Below are 21,051 nucleotides of genomic sequence, written 5' to 3'. Positions count from 1 at the left end.
CACACCCTGGGTTTGGGAAGGGCCCGGCATTCTGTTTCCCTTTTTATCACACTGCAGACCAGCAAGTACATAACTCTGACATTCTGCTGGGACACGCCTTCTGTCGGGGCTTACTACCATTTGTTTTGGAGGAGAGCTTGGCCCTTAAAATAGGGTCATGTTGGTGCTACGCAGTGCAGTTGCACTTGATTTCAGAGGTTATGTTGTCGGAAATGGCAACAAACATGTCAACTCGGAAACATTAGACACAGAGCAACTGTGAAATGCAACAGCAGCCACTTCCCACGGAAGAAATTCCGTTTAAATTTACACTTAATGACTGGCTCTCTAAATAACACGTTTTCACACTTAGTTCTTGTGGTATCTTTTCAAGCAGGTAGATTTGGTTTCATTTTTTAAAGTTTCAGGTAATTACATCTGAGATTTCTACACCAGTTAACAGTTTTTATAGAGACACATTCTCTAATAGATAGCAATGACAACAATTCTGTCAACATGAAAAAATAGCTGACATGGTGGTTTGTGGAAAATCCAGAGTGACCAGTAACTACTTACAGAAGCTGTTATTATTATTATTATTATTATTATTATTATTATTATTATTATTATTATTATTATTATTATTATAATTATAATTATTATAACTAAAATACTCATATTGGTATTAGGTTTAAACCATGTGTGAGTTACAGAGTAGTTTATCAGAAAATCTGTTTATCAGTGTTAACCCTGATAACAAGTTACTTAAAGCAATATTAAGGTGGTTATAGGGAATGCACCTGTGCAGCAAGAAGAGACAAAAACAGGTTTTAATAAAAAGCTTCAAGCAGCTGTCAACGTGTTGTTTAAACAGTCTGAGCAAAAGAATACAACACATCTTGTGTAAAGCGTCTATGTTGTATCCACATTGCAGCCTACAACTTACGAACACACTGACACTGGACAAACGACTTACGAAAACAGGAAATGGGACCAATTGAGAAGCATCTGAATGCAGGATCAGTGACAGCTTGTAATGCTACAGTGACTTCCTGTTTGCACAAGTTATTGCTTTGGATTCGGCAGCATTACAGAAATTCTCAGATTACTCAATCTGAACCAGCTAAGACATTTCCATCTTTCCAGTCCCGTAAAGAGATGTTACTGTTGAATTTTCAGATTGTTCTGATTCAATTCAAAAATCTCATCACCTGGATAATTAAAATCAAGTGATTAGATAACGGTAAGTGGGAGATGAGGTTTGGGTAAATTGACCCCATAAATATAGCTGTGATGTCTCACCTCCCATACACTGTGTGCTTGCCGCATACTGTGTGCTAATCGTCTCAGGGCTCAAACTTAATTTTACACTTGCATGTCATAACACCTACCGACTGTGACATATTGTGGAAATAACGTCAGCGGCCTGCAGCTGTGTGACCAGCTGCAGCCCTGCAAAGTGCAGATCGTATTAGCAGGAGCTGGACTTCTCTGTGCAGCCTCACTCAAGTGCCATTTGAAGACATGTGCCCATTTATCACTGGCGTTATGAGTCTCCTCTCTCCTCCTCAGATTGTGTTTGAAGCCGTAACCTCCGGGCAGCGTGGCTTGCTGGCCATCAAAGACGTCGTGGTCCAGGGCCACCAGTGCAGTAAGTCCTTTTTCCCTTCCCCGTAAAAGAATATCATCAAAGTGTCATTGTCCTCTCCATGACACCCTCCCAAATACCTGTACCGTTGTTCTATCCAAGGCCTCCCAGTCAAACAAAAGGCCTTCAAAGAGGATACTACAGTCAATCCAAAGTGTAAACCTCTCTCCTCTTGGCTCCCTGAAGATTTACGAGCATACAGTCGACATGCTCAAGTGTGCTCGTGATTTAATGTTGCAGTGGCTCTATTAAATCTATCCTTTGAGAAATGGGAGAAATAGTACAAAAGAAAAGGAGAGAAAAACAAATACCACCGTACAGTGTGCTGCTGCTGCTCGTGTTTGGATTCCACTATGCTTCTCCTCCCTGAAGGATATTCAGTTAAGCATCTCATCTCTCAGATGTTGAGATTTCTGCTACCGTGGCTGAATATAAGTACAAGCACTTCAGAGTGCGCTGCGGAGCTAATGAACATGTCATCACTCGCATATTTAGAATTTCTCTGCTCCGGCTTTTGGGATAGTCTGCTGCTGCCTTGGGAGTACAAGGACGAGGGCTCTTCAGGATTCTTCACTGCTACGCTTTTGAGTACTGAGAGCCATGTTAGTCCGTACGGCACTCCTTAAGTTTATACTAAGAGGTGCTCACACTCTACAGTCTAAGTCTCAATCAATACCACATGAGGTCTCATCAATTGATTTATACATTTGTCTACCCCACATAACTGAAGTATCAAGCTCGAATTGTTAGGCGCTAATGACCTGGTAACCGTTTGAAAGCAGCTGAATTCCTACAAATGTTATGTCAATAAGATGGATTTATTACAGCGAAAGGTGTTGCATATAAATGTATTTGAGTAAATCAATGAGAATTTGCAACGTGATCAATGTTCAAATGCGTAAAAATGTGGGCGGATCGATAACCCACTCAGTGGCAATCGGGTTTCTTTGAGTGATAAGCAAAGTGATCAGAGCGACTCCTCTGTGGAGCACAGCCAATTCATTTTCTATTTATATGACCGTGTGGAATATCTAGCGCAAAGGTGTGATTATGCCACCGGGTGGTCTGCCTTTCCCTCTGTCATTAAAGAAGACATTAGCGATGAGAAAAATAGATTTGTCTTATTTGGCAGCAGATGGATTGACAGGACAAAGTTATAAAGGAGGTGCAGTTCAAAGACGAGGTTATAAAATATTAAGTAGAAGTGAAAGTCTTGATGATGAAAGTGATAGAATTAGCTTTTGCCAAGTCTTTAGAGATTTGCTTATGTTTCGAATCAAGGTCGCTCCACTGAATTGCCCTATTTTCCGATGCAGAATAGCGGTACTAATCAGAAATGTTCTACATAAGTTACTTTCTGTGGACTATCCCAGTCAGTGAGCATGCTGGTAATGAGCACAGCTGGAAAAGAGAATAATGTTTTTGGAAAAAATTCCCTCTCAATCAATAAAAGGATGCTGTTAAAAGACAGAAGAAATTGGGTTTTTGGTAGGTGTGAGATCTGCCTCTGGTGTCTCATTTTTAGGATTTAGGTGGAAGGTTCCTCACAAAGCGATGCTGGCTTCCGGCACCGAGGGGTATCAGAGAGTGTAATAAAGAGCAGTATCCATTCAAGGTTACTTCTCTCAGTTGTCCAATTTTACATGCAGATTTTGGCATAAGGAGTTACGAAGTGGGTAAAAGTGTAATTGGCGTTGGCATAGTCTTAATGCTGGCGATGAGCAGCTTCTCTAGCACCCAGCTCTGGCGATTAATTCTCATGAAGTACAAACCCATGCTAAGAGAGTTGCACTCTGTGTCTCACCATTGCACCTGTCTGAAAAATACATTGCATTTCTTTCATAGTGAACACACCTCACTTCCTGACTATAAAAGGAGTGGAGGTCAACGCAGGACAGACGGCATCTTTTCACTGCACCGTCAATGGACGCAAAAGGGACAATTTCCGCCTCTGGCTTCAGGTGAGATCCATTTTTATCCTCTTACTTACACTCTAGATCAAAGACAAGATCAGAGGGAGGAATCACTATTAGAAGCTGGCCCCTTGGAGATGAATGTGTTTACTGAACATACCCTACTGTCTGAATATGTAATCTTCTGATCTGGAGTGCTGTTGTCGCCACCAGGTCTAAGACGGCTCCATGCCTATGTCTTCTTTTCTTCTAATGTATGTGAGATCAACGTCTGGTTTAAGGGGACAAGGGTGTCTTTCATAACAGGAATGATTACTAAATTGACATTTTATCCAAGTTAAATCAAGCCAAATTTTAACACACTATAAACCAGTTTGTGTGATCTGTCTCGCAAAAGTGGGACAAAAATAGAATAGATGGTGAGCAAAAAATAAATTGATGATTAATCAGCATCAAAGAACAACCCATAATACTGTAGACACTGTGTGCCTTTTCAATAAATCACATTATTTGGGTCCAAATAACTGGGTAACAGAGAGAGAGAGAGGTTGGCAAAAAAAGAAGCTGAGGCAGAACTACTGGGTTATTTTCAACATGTTCAACCCAAATTACATAGCACCAAATGTAAACAGTTACACCATGACCATAGACAGTACATCTTCCCGATTGGCCAGCAGATGTCTGTTGAAGTTGTAAAACAGAAGACCTCAAACATAGCTCTGGTTAGCCACCGCTCTAAATCAGTGTGGAAAGTAATTTAAATGGTAAGTAATTGTTGAAACAGTTATAATGGGCTTGATATTTCAAGATACGGTGTGTGTTAACTCAAAAGAAAATGGGCAGCTAAACATTTTGCCTGATACGAGAAAACAACGGACATGGATGTGAAAGAAGAAACACTAGGGGGCTTGAATCATGTTAACAAACAGACAGTTGAATAATTAAAGGAAAACCTGAATAAATGAGTGGAGAAACATAACAAACGGCGGCTGATGTGTTAGACAGCGCTCTCCAGCACCGTCCACAAACCAACAAATGAGGGAATATCTTTTGGAGGACTGGTGTTTCATCCCTCTGGTTGAGTTCCAGAGACTTGTAGAATCCATGCCAAGAAGCTTTGAAGCTGTCCTGGCGGCAAATGGTGGCCCAGTACTTTTAAGAAGACTGTATGTTGGTTGTTGTTAGAGTCATGTACCATATTTACACAAATTATAGAAACTACTGTATTTTGTTTAGTGGAGACAGATTTTGAATTACTTGATATTGCTATGAAACGTCCCCAGTTGCTTGTATTCGCACTATTCTTTGTAATAACAAGTTTTCAGAAATTTGATGTTTAAGTCTGGGAATGAGGCATTATCAAATTAAAGGGATATTCCGGTGTAAGTTTAATCCATGGTCTAAATCACCGTGAAACTGTGTTAGACTCCCTCTCAAGAGATCAAGTTAGCAGACCGCTAAGTTTTATCAACCTCAGAAACGACCGCACGACAACAATACACTGCAGTAAATGGATCCAAATATAAACCCCCACCAAAAAGCAAATAATAAATAATGTGCTGAAGCTAAAATAATGAAGCTAAAAACATAGTTCAACCCTCCTCCATCATCTTCCGGGTCGGGGAAGTCCCGACACGACGATTACCAAGTGCGGTTAGAAACGCTCAATTCCGTTCTTTTCCCTGTCCGCTCTCGATAATAACTGTTATAAACTGGCAGGTAAGACGAACTGTAAGATGAACTTTGATTGCTTTTCCATGGAGTCATAATCATACATTTTCATCCATGAGCCGCGGAACTCTACTGCACTCGGTAATCGAATCGTCGGGACTTCCCGTCAACAGGAAGCTGCTGCAGAAGAGTGGTAAATTTAGTCAACTTTTCAGTAGAAATCCAGCTAAGCTAGCGGAGTTTTAATGCCCCAGACTATGTGCTGAGACCCCATTTGTACTGTGGCTGAAGTTTTGTGCTGTTCTGAGCATTATTTGTGGCTTTTTGGTGGCGGTTTATATTTGGATCCATTTCTGCAGAGTATTGTTGTCGTGTGGTCATTTCTGAGGTTGATAAAACGCTGTAAATTAGCGGTCTGCTAACTTGATCTCTCGAGAGGGAGTCTAACACAGTTTCACGGTGTGTTAGACCATGGATTAAATTTACACTGGAATATCCCTTTAAAATTGCACAAATGTGCAAACATTTCCTGGACAGAAATGTGAGTGTTGGTTAAAGCCTGACACATAAGAGTCACCGTTGGGAACACAGAGAATTTGGGGATATTTAGTTTTTTATCACTCCATAAATACAAAAATATCATCAACAACCATAAAAAGTACATTTTTGCCATCTTCTTTGGAGTAGAATGTTATGTAAGGTAGTCTCTAAATGATATATGAACAAACTCCTCTGGAATATTCCTCAGAGTATAGATGGGAATAAATCGGGGAGGCTCGGTGCATGTGAGTGAAAACGACCTTTAAAGACACGTATTGTAGAATTCCATACATTTTTAACAGATATCACCATGAAACCTACCCAGTTGTTTACTTTCATTGAGACAATTATTTTTAGTATTCTGATATTTATGTTTAATTGTGCAAATGAGGTTATCTAATTAAATATGAGCTAATTTGCATACATGCTCAGAGCAGATATTTTTCAAAAATATAAACCTGAATATTTATTTTTTTACATTTTTGTTCCACCAGTCTGAAAGAAGACATGAAAGCAAAATAACCCAAAATCTCAAAATTGACCAGTGCATGGAAAAAATGATGTTTTCACCTGAAGTGGTCCCCTTAATTCAGGAACCGAATGCGAGTGCCTTTTTGCCAGCCTTTCATCCACTTTTTAAAAGCTGGTTTTAGGGAACAAAAGTAGCTCTGAGATCATTCGACAAATTCAAGACAGGACACTCACACGCTGTTTCACTGTGCCCTTGTGTTTGAGATTTCACCTGTATCTGGGAGGCAGGGGATTACAGTTGTTTCGGATCACCGCAGTATGGTCTTAACCTATATAGATGTTGGCTCTGTGGATACTGTGTACTATATCTGGCACAACTGAGCAGCACAGCAGTCTTGAATTGACCTTGTTCTGAGCAGCAAAGGTAGTGCATCTGGCAGACATAACCCTGCCGGCTCTGCTGCTAAGCACACTGTCACACATGTGATCAGTGGGAGCATGACGCTGGGTAAAGGTCCTCTGCCAGGTACTCCATCATTTTAACAAACACGTCCTCATTAGCACAGGAGCTGGAAAACAAACATTAAGTGAAGTCCCCCGATGACAGTAATGAAGAAATATTTCTAATGAACAAATGTCCCCCATCTGCCTGCTGTGAGGGGTGACAGCTGGGGAGAGCCCGCTGTGTGTTTGTGTGCGTGCATGTGTGTGCATGCATCCCGTCTGATAAATGTATTCCTACTATCAGCCACCGATGGGAATGATGGGACACGAACAGGCACGTGCGAGAGGACACAACAAGTACGCTCAACCAGAGTTTGTGAAACACACAAGGTCAGGCCACTTTGCTTATTAAACCTTCCCGTTTTGGAAGCTCACTTGTGTTTGTCTCGGTTCCAAACAGGGCATCGGTGGACGGGAGGCCCCCATGAAAGCCACTAAACCTTGGAACAACCGGCGCTTCATAGGCACTTTCGACGTAGAGAACACAACCAAGGGCGACTCGGGCCGCTACCGCTGCATCGTCCACTCAGACAAAGGGGTTGGAGTGTCCAATTATGGAGAACTAACCATAAAACGTGAGTATTGGTCCCAGAGCAGAGCGAAACACAAACACCACCTATCTGAGTGAACACAGCACAGACAGCGGGAATGTTTTCCATCCGCATGACCTCTATGCATACAGCAAAGTCAACAGGAGATAAACAGGAAATGCTGCGTGTTCGTAGATGAAAATGTCCTCTTAGGCGATACTAAAAATACTAGCTTTTTATGTTTATTTGTTATCCGGTGGACTTTAATACTTTCCCATGTAAAGGCTGTCCTTGACTGCGCACAGTTCCACCTAAAAGATCACAAAGGCAAGAGGCACCAGGGTTTACAGTAACCTCACTGATATTTCACTCCTCTAGTCATTTGATATGAATTTATGGAGTCCTCTGAAACTAAATCCTGCAAGGCCTCACTTTCCTACAGCCCTATAGCCCGGTAATGGCCTTCTATATTTCTTCACCTCAATTTTCTCCCTGTGCTCTCAATTGAATTTACGGCCCCGATTTTTTTCTCCATTTTTTTTTTTGTCTCCAAGCTTTATGTGATTGATAGGTTTAATCCTGGCTGTCCAGATCGAGGTCTGTCAATCATGCGAGAATGGCCGGGCCCAGACACAGCAGAGTGAAGAGAGAGATAAAGTCTCTCTGCCCGAGTGTATCAGTGGGTTTCAGTGGTGTACTCAAAGAAAATTTACTGACACTGCGGAGGCACTCAAAACCACACTCGTGCATAAATTCAGCAACACAATCACTCGCACATCCTCCTCGCACTTACACGTACTCGCTAGATGGTAATATTTTTGCTGATCACGGCTTTCAATGTGTTACTAGATATCTTATCGTACAAGACAAACCAGTTAAGTGTAAAGTGCCTTTGTCATAAATATTTAAAATAAAGTAATTTTCTAGATTTAGGCATTCGTCGATTCTTGTAATGCATCCCATGCTTTAAATTCAGCAGAGATTTCACACCTCTATGACTCCAGCATAAGCCAACGTCGTCCAGGGAAGAAAAGAGGTGTTTTCATGGTTATAAGTGTCACACATAAAAAAGCTGATATCTCCTCTTATCGTACCAGTCATAAAACAAGTGCTTAACCCTCCTAGCAATGTGTCTGAGTCGTAAATCCTCCTTAAATGTGTGTTCACCGCGTCCGTGACTCGTTTTTGGAGGAGTGACCACGGAGCGATTCTGTGGATTATGAGCCTGCTACAAGCGGCACATCGGCTCGCTCTCATTACCATACACTGCCTTTTTCTACAACATGAGGAGAGTGAATGCTTGATTATCCCAGATAATCACTTCTGCTTTTCATGCCAGTATTCAGTCAGATTTATGTGCTTTTGTGGAAGTGCACGGCATGTATTTCTAAGGCGCCATACGGATTGGCCCCGTGCAGCCCCTTTCCTGTGCCCTCCTTGTGGTGGGCTCTCCCGTAGTGTGGCCAGTGGTTCTGAAAGGGGGATAATTACTCCCTGTCCAAGCGCTGGCTCCATTCTTGGCCTGGTTAGAATCACCTGGAAGCCTGCAGAGCATCCACTGGGCTCCGACATAGTATTCCGTGCTGTGTTACCAAGTCAAGGCTGCCGAGGCGAGGCCGTGTCACCACTAATGAGAATAGCCACCAAAAATCGAAGGCCAGCCAGCCAAGCTCGTCATTTTCCTGTGGCCACCTCTTCTCCTATCAGGGCCAGATCAATGCTTTACTCACAGCAGCCCAATTAGGAAGAGTGCAAAACGTAATGAGGAACTCTTGCATGTTAGCAGGAAGCGGCTCTTTGGATGCAACTGGCAAATGAAAGAAGGATTTTATAAAGACTCAGGTCTAACTAATCTAACAGCAGAGCAGAGTGGCAGCTCTTATTATTGCTCTCAGTGTGGTGAATTGAAAATGGATGGCAGGACCCACATGCGTGTCTGCACTATGTGCTATTCATGTATGTTTTGCAGCTCTCAAACGATTAGTCTATTGATCGATAAGTCACTGGAAAGGAAATGAAATGACAATTTTGAGAGCTGATTAATCATTTCTGTCATTTATTTAGCAAAAATGCCAAAGGTTGGGTGGTTCCGGCATGTCAGATGTGAAGATTTGGTGTTTTTTTCTTTGTGCTATATAACTGTAAATTGAATGTCTTTGTGTTTAAGACAGTTGGTTTAACAAAAGAAGCAATGAAACGTCCCCATGATGAGCATTTTTTACTATTTTTATACACTTTATAGACACACAAGAATAGGCACATTAATTGAAGATGCACTAGTCCATTGGAACCTTGTACGTCTTTATCATTCGCCCCGGGGTCCATGTGCATGCCAGCGTGTGTATCTGTTGCATGTGCATGAGTGTGCATTTGTGTGATTGCGTTTTGGCAGGCGGGCAGGTGCTGCAGCAGAGGAGGACGCAGCTGTCGTGAGGCCGTTTGCCTGTCTGGTCAACATCATGACAACAGCTGCTCGCTGACCCCCGCGTATGGCGGCCACTGTCATCTGCACGCCGTCACCCATCTCCAGCCAGCACGGGGCTCGCTTCGGAGCCCTTTTCCAGAGCCCCACCGCTGCGACGCTGCCTCGTGAGGCTTAAACAGTGGGAATTGGGTTGTTAATATCCTAAAGTGTTCCAGCACTTGAGTGTATTTCACACCGGTAATCCGTTATTTTCAGTGCATCTGCTATGGCTGTTGAGCAGAGGATTACTGCACCTACCGGAGTTATTACATCACTGTAAGCTGCTGTAGCTTTTGTGAAGCAGTGAGTTTTCAAAGTAAAATGAAATGCTTATTGCGGTCATACGTTATGCTGCTTAGTCCTTTTGTTACTCGAATAGTCTCAAGTGGTAACGGCAAAAATGAGATTGATTGGCAGCCGAGGCAACTGTGCAGTATAGTGCATCTGTAGAGATAGGAAGATTAGTGTGAAGATGGTGTCAGGTAATTATGTCAGACAAAAACAGACAAATATGAGTTGCAATATAACAATTTTAGTGGTTATTAGCTGGTTGAATTGGTGTTAAGGTTCTCATCATGTGAACTAGTCATGTCTGAGTCAGCAGCTAGGAACACTGTCATATATATCGAGCCATTTGGTCCTGTAGCAGGTGTAAACACAGAATGAGTGTGTCAGCAAATGTGTCAATAGAATCTGGTAACAACCTACTTTTACTAAAAGTTCTACTTTTAGTAAGTTCCTTTACAAAGTTCTTACATTTTTAATTTGCTTTTTTTTTTCCAATGAAGATCGTCTGCAGATAGATAAATTACTCCTGCTCTTCGAATGGGACATGCCATCTGCTTTTCTGAGGAGAAAAAATAAAAGCCAAACAACTTCATGGAAATCTAAACATTCTCTTAAAGAAATCCATTTAATACATTTTAGCCTCATTTGATGCTTTAACCTTAAATTCTTAGCAACATTACAATAACATTGTACTCTAAGGGATGGTGTGGCAGGGTGAGTCCACGCTGCTTTCTGTTATTTACATTAATCCCAGCATATTGCCACTTAACTGAGTTAAACCCCATTAAGACACAACAACAGACCATTAAAGACCATCAAAACAAGCCAGATTTTGGATCACCTCATTGTTCTGTCTGGCTCCTGCACGCAGACTGGTGTGCCGCGTGTGAGTCCGGGAGAAATCCCGCTGGCTTAGTTGGTTCGCTTTAGGTGATGTTTGACAGCCACACTGGAGGCTTGGATTAGTGGCAGTTTAGGGACCTGCGACAGAGGTCACCATGGGGTAACCATCTGCTAAGGGAGAGCCTCCAATTCTTTGTAGGACACCTCAGCCAGCTCCCTAATGTGCCTGGAGACTTCACCCTCTCCATGACAACTCCATGAGAAGCAGCCAGGCGACTAATGGCGTTATTCTGTTACACATGTGCACTCATTAGAGCTACTCACCTTGGCCTCTGGGACGCGTACCTATTGTTGTGCATGACAAGGGTAGATTCCTAAGCAATGCCTTGGCTGTGGGTCATAGCTCTTTGTTGACAGTGGCAGGTTTTTTTTTGGTTGCACCAGGAGACAGGAGTGTGTCAAGCATGAAAGACATGACGGTGGTATTTAGAAGGTGCACGTGTTTTGTTTTCCCTAAATTCAAATGGAAATTGGAACAGGCTATATTTTTCAATTAGGACTTTTGAATTCAACCATTAGAATTTTCTAATATCATCCATAAGTTTACTGTAGCTTCCCTTTTCCTGCTTTTATAATAATGCAATCCTGAAAATATCCCACAGATGAACTAACTTTATAACATGTTGATGAAGGTATTCAGTGATCCAGGTCATGGTAATTCTAACTCTAACCGGCCTTAATGTGGGTTGTTGTCTTCCCACCTTAACAGCCATTCACTCCTGGGCTCACCTAGCCCTAACAACCCACATGAATGCCGGTTGGGTTAACGACCCACAAGTGGCCCTGAAGACTATTAAACTCAGAGCTCACACGTGTCCTTAACGACTTTGTGAGAACACTCCCACACAGAGTTTAAAAGCCTGCATCCCCCTCCAGTTAGTTAGATCTGAAGAAGCCTCTTGGATGAGAGATGAAACGTCCACAATGAAGTTCAGTTACCTACGATACAGCACTTACAAAAACTTTAATAACAATTTCGAGGAGCCTCATTAAACCAGAAATGGCACAAGGTTTAAGCAAGATTACACAAACATTGGTGACATAACAGAGAAAAGGTCATCTTATAGGTTGTCATTGAACACCACATTTATATGAAAGAGACCAAGTTGTATTGAGGAACTTGAGATTACATTCCCGGCAAATCCAAACAGACACATTGAAGGTTCAAAGGGCCCAGAAATTGTTTCATTTCCAAGTGTTAAACCATTCATTTTAGAGGAAAAAGTCCTCACTTCCATTAAACTTTAGCATAATAGAGTCTGGAAATGTTTCTCTTTTTTATGAACCACAAACTGCAGGTTCTCATTATTTAAAAAAAAAAAAAAAAAATCTTTGAAAGACCTGGACATTTCACCAGTGAGTCTGGTTTCACACAAAGGCGGCAAGACAAATGAAGCTGTCCTTACATTGATAGTATTAGGAGTTGAAATACTGTTTCTCAGTCACCATTTGAGTTATTTTGACAATGTTGTGGAGGGAGAAAGCATTTGGAACAGTTTGAATTGAACAAGTACATTTTTTTTTTCTGATTTGGACACACTGATTTAAATCTTTGACTACCCATTCCCTACTGTTGAACTGCAATACTGTCGGATTCAACAGAGTGCTGCACTTCGTTCTTCTCCACTATTATTTAGAGGGAAATGATGTCCTCTGCAGTGCATTACTGTTAATTAACAGAGAAACAGACATAACAGAGAAAAGGTCATCTTATAGGTTGTCACTGAACACATTTATATGAAAGAGACCATGTTGTATTGAAGAACTTGAGATTACATTCCCGGCAAATCCAAACAGACATATTGAAGGTTCAAAGGGCCCAGAAATTGTTTCATTTCCAAGTGTTAAACCATTCATTTTAGAGGAAAATGTCCTCACTTCCATTCAACTTTAGCATTGTAAAGTCTGGAAATGTTTCTCTTTTTGTATGAACCACAAACTGCAGGTTCTCATTATTAACAAAAAAAAAAAAAAGTTCTCTATCTTTGAAAGACCTGGACATTTCACCAGTGAGTCTGGTTTCACACAAAGGCGGCAAGACAAATGAAGCTGTCCTTACATCGATAGTATTAGGAGTTGAAATACTGTTTCTCAGTCACCGTTTGAGTTATTTTATTTTGACAATGCTGTGGAGGGAGAAAGCATTTTGAACAGTTTGTATTGAACAATTACAATTTTTTTTTTCTGATTTGGACACACTGATTTAAATCTTTGACTACCCATTCCTTGCTGTTGAACTGCAATACTGTCGGATTCAACAGAGTGCTGCACTTCGTTCTTCTCCACTATGATTTAGAGGGAAAAGATGTCCTCTGCAGTGCATTACTGTTAATTAACAGTTGTAGTTACTGTTTCTATAACTCAAGAGTCTGAATATTATGATCTTATAAAATATGATGCAATATCGATTAACTGCATAAAGAAGAATTTGCATCACCTTGATTAGGTGCAGCATAAAAATCCTGCACGCATACTATTGATCTTATAATACTGTAGCTAAGAGGGGACATTTCTTGAAGAAAGAGAATTTACTTGATAATATGAAGTACAAGTTGGCTTATAATATTGATGCTCTCACTTAGATAAAAGTGCTCTTTAAAAATGTTAGTATTTTTCAATGTGGTATTGATGCTTCCTCGCCAACTGTGTACAAGATCTTTTTTAAACTGGCCATGTGGAATTTTCTTGTAAATAACCAACTATTATGTTTACTTCCAGCGTTAGACACCAGAACTCACCGTGTGTATCCTTGAGGTGAAAGAAATGTTAATGTTTTTAGCACATGTTCTTCCTTGTAAAACATTTGCAATGCTAATTTGTAGGCTGATTTTCAAATCCAGCATTTTTTTACATTGATGTTTACTAGCTAGCAATCGTCTCTTCTCTTAATCTTTGCAGAAGCATTTCAGGGTACATGTGTCTTGCCGTGTTACTATCACATGTTGATCAATCGGATAGTGTGAAAGCATTGACAGGAAGGCATACTTTGTCACACAACCCTTTAACTGCGCATCAGATTAGTTAAGGTATCAGAAGTATCTGCTGCCATACCGTCAGACGACCAAGCAGCTCCATTCCTCAGACTGGAAGACTCCACAAGTCGTCCTCAGTGCTCCATTTTATGAAATAGTTTAGTTTGTAGCACAAAAGGACTCAAATGTAGTCTTGTTTTTAAACAAATGTGTAAAAAAAACGATAAATGAATTTACCCTTAAGACAATCCAGTTTTTTTCTTCTCAAGATGAATTCAAACTTGGACATCAAATGGCATTCATATGAGGCTCTTTCTGTATTAGTTGTATTTTGTTGGCGAAGCAGTGCTGGCTGGATTACTATTTTCTTGAACATGTCATAACATGTGTATGTTTATGATTATTATTATTACATTATCTGCAAATGGAAACTAAAATAATACACGGCTTGATTGTGTTGTACAAGTAAGACTAGTCGAGATGGTTAACACGCTATGGAGTTTTGTTGGAGGCTTTCCCAGTAGTGGTTTTCAGCTTTAGATGGAAAAAAAGCAAAATTACACAACATAATGAGTTGAGAGAGCAGCTGCTGAATCAGACAACAGAGATATAGTAGTTGTCAATTATCAGAGGCTTTTCCATAGAGGTCCATGATTGAAATCAATATGTTGTTGAATAGGAGCATCATTTGCCAAGGTCTTGGTGACTGTAGTCAGTGTATTATTGATGATGAGACTCTGGACACACTATTGATTGTTACGTGGCTCTTCTTAATACCTTGATCATTGGAAAACATGAAGATACTTTTGTTGTGCTTCAAGATGATTTTGGTGTGGTTGTTTGTTTAAAAGAAAAACATTGATTTTGAGAATCTTGTTTTCTTGGTACAAGCATTGATCCATCATTTTGTTTTTTTCTTTTAAGTGTCGTTCCTTTTCACACAATTAAAAATATGTAATTGTTTTCTTTATCGTCAAGACTTTCCATCATTTCACCATTATAGTGTGGTTATCTAACATCAGTCACAAACTTGTTGTTCCCCTAGAGCCCCCAGTGCCAATCGCACCACCTCAGCTAACTGCTGTTGGCGCCACCTACCTTTGGATCCAGCTGAACGCGAACAGCATCAACGGGGATGGTCCAATCATCGACAGGGAGGTGGAATACCGCACTGTGTCCGGCACCATGTACGACTTGCAGCCTGTAGACAAGACCACACATAAGATCGGCCACCTGGATCCAGACACAGAATACGAGATCAGCGTTCTGCTGACCAGACCTCTGGAGGGAGGCACCGGAGCCCCCGGACCACCACTGAGGGCCAGGACTAGATGTGCTGGTGAGGACAAAAAAGCCTCAACTTACAGCACACCTCTGGGATTTTAGAGAAATTGAACATTATATTGTTTCACAGTGACTAAAAAATCAGTTCATTATGTGTAGATGCAGGTGTGTAAAATAAATTGTGTGTACATTTTAGCCAAGCTTTTAAAGTGAACCAGAGCCAGACAGAAAAGAGTTTTATGGTTGACAATTCAGTCAAACTACTCCTGTAACAGACATTGCAACACAACGCAGAGGTTGGCAAGAGCCTTTTCTCAACTCTAACTTGATAATTAATGACCCGTCAGTTACACATCAGAGACGAAGCCCACGGAACAGCAGTATTCATATTTGTTACAAAATCGTTTGCAATTGTTCACAACTGAGAGGAGAGAATCAAAAACCAACATGGGGAAAGCAATTACAAGTTATTGATGACATTTTCAAAGAACAGAGAATTGTAATTTGTTTCCTAAATCGTAAAAGCCCTAAAACACAGAAAACAACTTGGCTATAAAATGAACCGATTCTTGCACTCGGATGAGAATCGTTACACCGGCCCCCCGCTCCATAAAAACGTGTTGCATGCAAGGTTGCATGCATGTCCGCGTTAATTTTTGTTTTCTGCCATGAGTGCCCAACCTAGTCCCATCTGATCATATTGTGATTGACTATTACTCATTGCTTTAACACATCCTTGTGATTGGATGATAAGCTCGGAGCGCAAGTCTCACTCGACTGGGCTACCAGCACGTGTCTAATTATTATAGTTGGGAGTAAATCAAGGATAGAGTCATGGTTGATGGATGGGTTAAACAAAGGAGTTTGACACAGGGGATTGATGTTGGACTCCTGCCTGAAGCCAAAAGTCAATGCTGACCTACATTTTTTAGACTTAGTTGAGTTATTATTTTTAGGTTGTTTTTGTGTTTGTTTTTTTGATAATTTGATTATTTTCAGTTTTCAGTCGCATTTTGTTGAGGTTTAGGCACAGAATTACTTGGTTAGGTTATTATCTATTAGGTCTTTCATTTCTCAACGGGCAGTGATTGGTTCAACCAATGTGCTCGGCATAAACTGATCGAATCCTAGAAAGATGGATTGTAAAATTTTAAAATTACAACACTTTCTTTACCTGTAGGCAGCGACTAATACATCAGAATCAGAGTTCTGCATGCTTATTGCGCGTGTTTGATTTTGTGAATGAGCCTCTGTCAATAGGTGCCAGACAACCAGAAACAAGGATCACATCTCTGTTACAATACATGGCCCTAACAACTGAACGAAAAGGTTCACTTTCACTGTCAGCACTTTGCACTGTTCCAACACAATGAAAATATAACAAAGAACAAAAGGCCAATTTAAATAGAAGAGAGAGGGAGATTTTGGTATTTGTAACAATGCTGTGGAAAAGAGTGGTCAAGCAGTTCAAGCAGTCTATTCATTCAGCATTTTTTTAAAATGATGTATTATTATTGCCTCGGGCTTTGTTGTATTTGAGTTTGTGCCATCTGTAGTCTACTTTAACAAACAACATTTCGTAAAGATTCCTATTTTCACAAATCGCCCCCCTGCATACATAAATATCCATCAGGACGGGGCTCCATTGTAGGTTAGAGCTCCATTGTGTTGCCTCTAAAGCCATTTGAAGTAAGTAACTCTAGCTCATAATTGCCCAACATATATCATTGCCATTTTACTTAGTAATTATTTTCTATAGACAAAGCCCTTTGTGTTTGTATTGTTTCCACCTCTAGATCTTCATTATGGAGTTTGAGCATTTGGACATAAATTGTCTCCTATCTGAGTAATGAGCACCTGGAACAATTAGAGCTATGCATACCTTTTACAAAATTACATGTAACAGAAGAAAATGATAAGTACAATATGAACCTACGGGATAATAACTAGTTTTTAAACTTCCCCTGCTATTTGGAACAGCTGTGTGTCACAATAATTGATATGATTTATAGTTGGCACCAAAAACAGAGCTGAAAACTGCCCCTGCCACATGGTTAGCTTCATAACTACTTGTTTATTCAGACTAATTTTCATTCCAACAACCCTGCAAGCTTCCTAATTCTTTAGCAACACAGATTGATATCGTGTGTGAAGCAAAGTGCCACCTTAGATTTGGATCATTATATCGATGCTCGTACTGTGGGCATTCAAACTCAAACATGTACATAAACACTTTGAGAGTGCCTGATGATATTGTACAAATTGCCCTTCTCACAACATTAACCAGCTAAATTCCCATGCTGTACCAGGATGCCAACTTGGGGAACAAAACAAACCTCGCCTCAGCATTTTCCCAGGCTAATGCTTTTTTTGTGTCCAGAGAAATGCTGATGAAAATGAGATTTTTCCCCCCTCCCTGCCAAGGGTGTAACCCCCTCTTCCCACTGTGAAGGTCATGAGCTTATTCATTTTTAGTCTTGCTGATAGGGATGAATGGCCCTACCTGTGCTGCCTTCTGAGCCAGGCCCGGCTTCTGCGGGGGTCAGGCCCCCTTGGCCACCCTGCCGGTCACAGTCGGGGAGATTGATAGCCCCGGCTACTGAAGTGTGTTTGAGGAAGCAGCTCTTGATCTTGTCCGGCTCTCTGCTGGTCTTTCCCACTGACAGGCTGGGCCTCAGCAGAGCTCCTAATTGAACGGTTAAGACTCACAGGGCTGTGTGATACATCACTGTTGATACAGACAGGCCCCGAGACTCGCTCCCCTTCTCCCTGTACTGCTGTCTGGAGGCGCTAATGAAAATCTGTGGCCACTTTAGAGCACTGTCTCTCTCATAATTATTCATTGCCATGCCTTGGTCACTTCACAAACTGAGCAATGTTTCTGACGACAAAGGATGTTTTAATTCAATCTTCTGTAAAATGGGGAATGTATAATGCAAGGACGCAACCAATTCAATTCAGAAGCAGGAGGAAGAAAAGGGGAGCCTTGAAAGATTTTTTCTTTTTCCCATGACGCACTTTCATTACTTTCCTAGTGAACATCAAAAGAATATCTTATCCAAGGCTCTGTGATTGCTCCAGGGGGTTATTTGTAGGTTTCAAGAGTTTCGCAGGATGTTTCAAAAAACGTTTTGCTTTTGGGTGTCCTCATGTTGTCGGACCGTCAATGTCGAATTTCCCAACTTGTTAACATTTGTTATTTTCCCATTTTTTGACTGGCTGAATTGACTCACCAAATATTTTTTTAGGTAAAGGAGGGAAAATTTGGTAAATGTGAAATTCATGTCTGTGCAAAGTTGTTTACCACTTCGGAGTTCTCCACACTCGAAAAGTGCTACTTGAAGGTGGACACTGTATTATCAGGTGGTGCCCTAGGATCACAGCAGGGGGCCCTGCATTTCAGCAACACTATTGAGAGACCATCTCACACAGAGAAACCATTTTCAGCCCACGCTAGACAGCAGAGATAAGTAAGCCTTAAACAACTACTCCTCTGCAGTCTGAGTTTTACTTGGAAAAAACTTATTGGATCTTTTCAGTCTTCTTGCCTTGGTTTAAGACTATCACAGACACATTTTGAAAATTATTTCACTGAATTTTACAAGCATAATGAGTGGAACAGTTTGTTATCTTGATGACAGCTACTTTGCTCAATCAACAATTAACTCTGGTAATTGTCTAAAAACCATCTGAAGTTGATTGAGCCAAAACAATACATATTTTACGCTAAAATGAGTTTGTATATGTGGTGAGAATCTGTGGATTCCAAAATATCCCAAGTATGCAAGCTTTTTAAATGTAGGGACCACGTATGCCTTTCACGTATGGGTTTTGTTTGTTTGTGTTTTTTCTTGCATGTTGGTTGTGTCCGACGTCCATTCCAATGTATTGGTGAAAATTAGCGTGTCCACCCGGATGTCATGTTTCAATCAATGCAATCTGAAGCCAGAGGCGATAACTATCTGTGACTACTGCCTGGAATGGATGCCAATTCTAAAGACCAAAGGCAGATGCTAGTGGGTGTAAAGGGCCATCCACACCAAGAACAATAACTCCAACAATAACTTTATAATAATAACATCAACGTGAGCATGCACACAGATGAACAATTATGTTCTGTTGATAGTAGCAGCAAGTTCACATTTCAAAACAAAAAGAAAACCAGAAGGATACGGGTTCAGTGTACGAGAATGCAACATACACATTTTTACATGTGTAAATTGCAGCATAGAAGCATTTGATAAGTTGTGAAAGAGACACCCTCTCAATTCAGATGGATTTTGATAGGCTCCCAGTGTTATCATTGATCAAATTGCTTCAAAGTAATCCCAAAGAGATTGTTTCGCAGCTGACGACATTATTGTTGTGGTCTTTCACGTTAGACGCAAAAAGGGGCAGGCAGAAAAAGCTACGTTTAATGCTAATAACCAAATTCCAAAGTCTAAAAAATTAAGCAACAAAAAGGCAATAAGAAGAATCCAAGAAAACTGAATTGTCAAACAAAAACATGGACCAAATCAGTCAGATGGGGAACAGACGAGCACCAGGAAATAGACACGGGATAACGGGACTGACATGGGTAAACAGACAAACCAACAAAGAACAAGGGACCAACACAATGTAGATACACAGGTAGACACAGAAAAAGGGAGGAAGTTGAAAGAAGTTAGAGTTGGGGTTAGCGTGGTATGGACGGCACCATCTACCTTTTTGTTGTCCGTTTTGATAGGGGCGTAAGAGGTGCACATGCAAGTTTTCTACACAACGCTTGTTTCTAATGCAGCGGAGATGATTTCATAGTCTCCATGGTAGAAGAACAGTCTGTCCCCCACTGTGTGCCTCATCTCCACCCCATGGCCTCTGCTGTACCATTGGCTCTCATCCTCCTTAAAAATGGCTGTACATGATGTCCATGCTGGGTCCAAACACCTGCTCAGACTCCATCCTCTGCCAACTCTACATCTCCATCTATAAGTTGTCTCCATCTGCGCTCCAGTACCACGTGGGAGTAGTCTCATCTGTTTGTTTTTACTTTGCCATTCTGTTGCACTGAGTGCTATTAAACACAGGGGAATCGGCATTACTCAGGGATCTGCCCTCGCTTAAACACTCATTTATAACAGTGGAGAGTAGGGAGGAGCTGCACAATTATGTGCACCCACACCAAGGTTGGTTATTTGCATTTTAGCCTCCTGGTTAATTTGTGAAAGACCAGGTCTGTTTTGATGCAAATACGAATGAAGACAGTGTTTGGCAACATGAAAAAGATTAGCAGTGGAATTGCTTTAGTTGCCAAGAACAATAATTTGTGGCTGTAGTGAAAGTTGAGCTGATTTTCCAGCATTTACCCTCTCATTGTAAAACTTCCTGCAAACCTTGACATAGTTGAAGAAAATCACGATTTTCAGCTCTTACTTTTAAATGTATTTGGAAAAGGGGGATGTGTGTTTTAGATTCAATTTACGTTCAATTAACCTATTTTCATGAGAGGTAATTTCTACGTTTTGTTTTTTTTTTTAAATCTGCGTTCAGAAAGCTCTTATGTGTGATACAAGATTAAGCATCTTTGTGAGAACGTTTTTTTTTTTTTTGATTATTGTTTTATTCTTAACAGGACAAGAAAAGCAACTCCATTATCCAAGTGCTCCTGTGCAAATCTGTTCTACCCATGAAAACCATTACTGCCAGACCTTGAGGTTTTGTGAATCGCACACAAAAAGATTTGACCCTTTTACTTGAGCATGTTTGGTGTATTAAGAGTCATAAAAGTTGTAAAGTTTTTAAAAAATCTGCCTTATCTTTCATCTTTCCTTGTCACCTTACAAATAATTAAATAATGGTGAGAGAGATATCCGTATGATAATGTCATTCCCTTTTGGTGGCA

General features: G+C 40.8%; 1 protein-coding gene across 14 annotated transcripts in view; it reads left to right on the top strand.

Annotated features, from left to right (window-relative positions):
• The window catches only part of LOC115573034 (receptor-type tyrosine-protein phosphatase mu), a 179,065-nt gene that overhangs the window by 56,777 nt on the left and 101,237 nt on the right, over positions 1 to 21,051 (top strand). For all 14 annotated transcript variants that reach the window (XM_030403640.1, XM_030403639.1, XM_030403635.1 and 11 more), the window contains exons 4-7: positions 1,552 to 1,630; positions 3,473 to 3,588; positions 7,127 to 7,301; positions 14,929 to 15,222. In XM_030403640.1, coding sequence (XP_030259500.1) covers positions 1,552 to 1,630; positions 3,473 to 3,588; positions 7,127 to 7,301; positions 14,929 to 15,222 — 664 coding nt within the window. The remainder of the gene's footprint in view (positions 1 to 1,551; positions 1,631 to 3,472; positions 3,589 to 7,126; positions 7,302 to 14,928; positions 15,223 to 21,051) is intronic.

This window comes from Sparus aurata, chromosome 21 (genome assembly GCF_900880675.1).
Source record: "Sparus aurata chromosome 21, fSpaAur1.1, whole genome shotgun sequence".
Classification (NCBI taxonomy): Eukaryota; Metazoa; Chordata; class Actinopteri; order Spariformes; family Sparidae; genus Sparus; species Sparus aurata.
The sequence above is the reverse complement of the archived record's forward strand: the minus strand, read 5'-3'. Positions and strand labels throughout refer to the sequence as shown.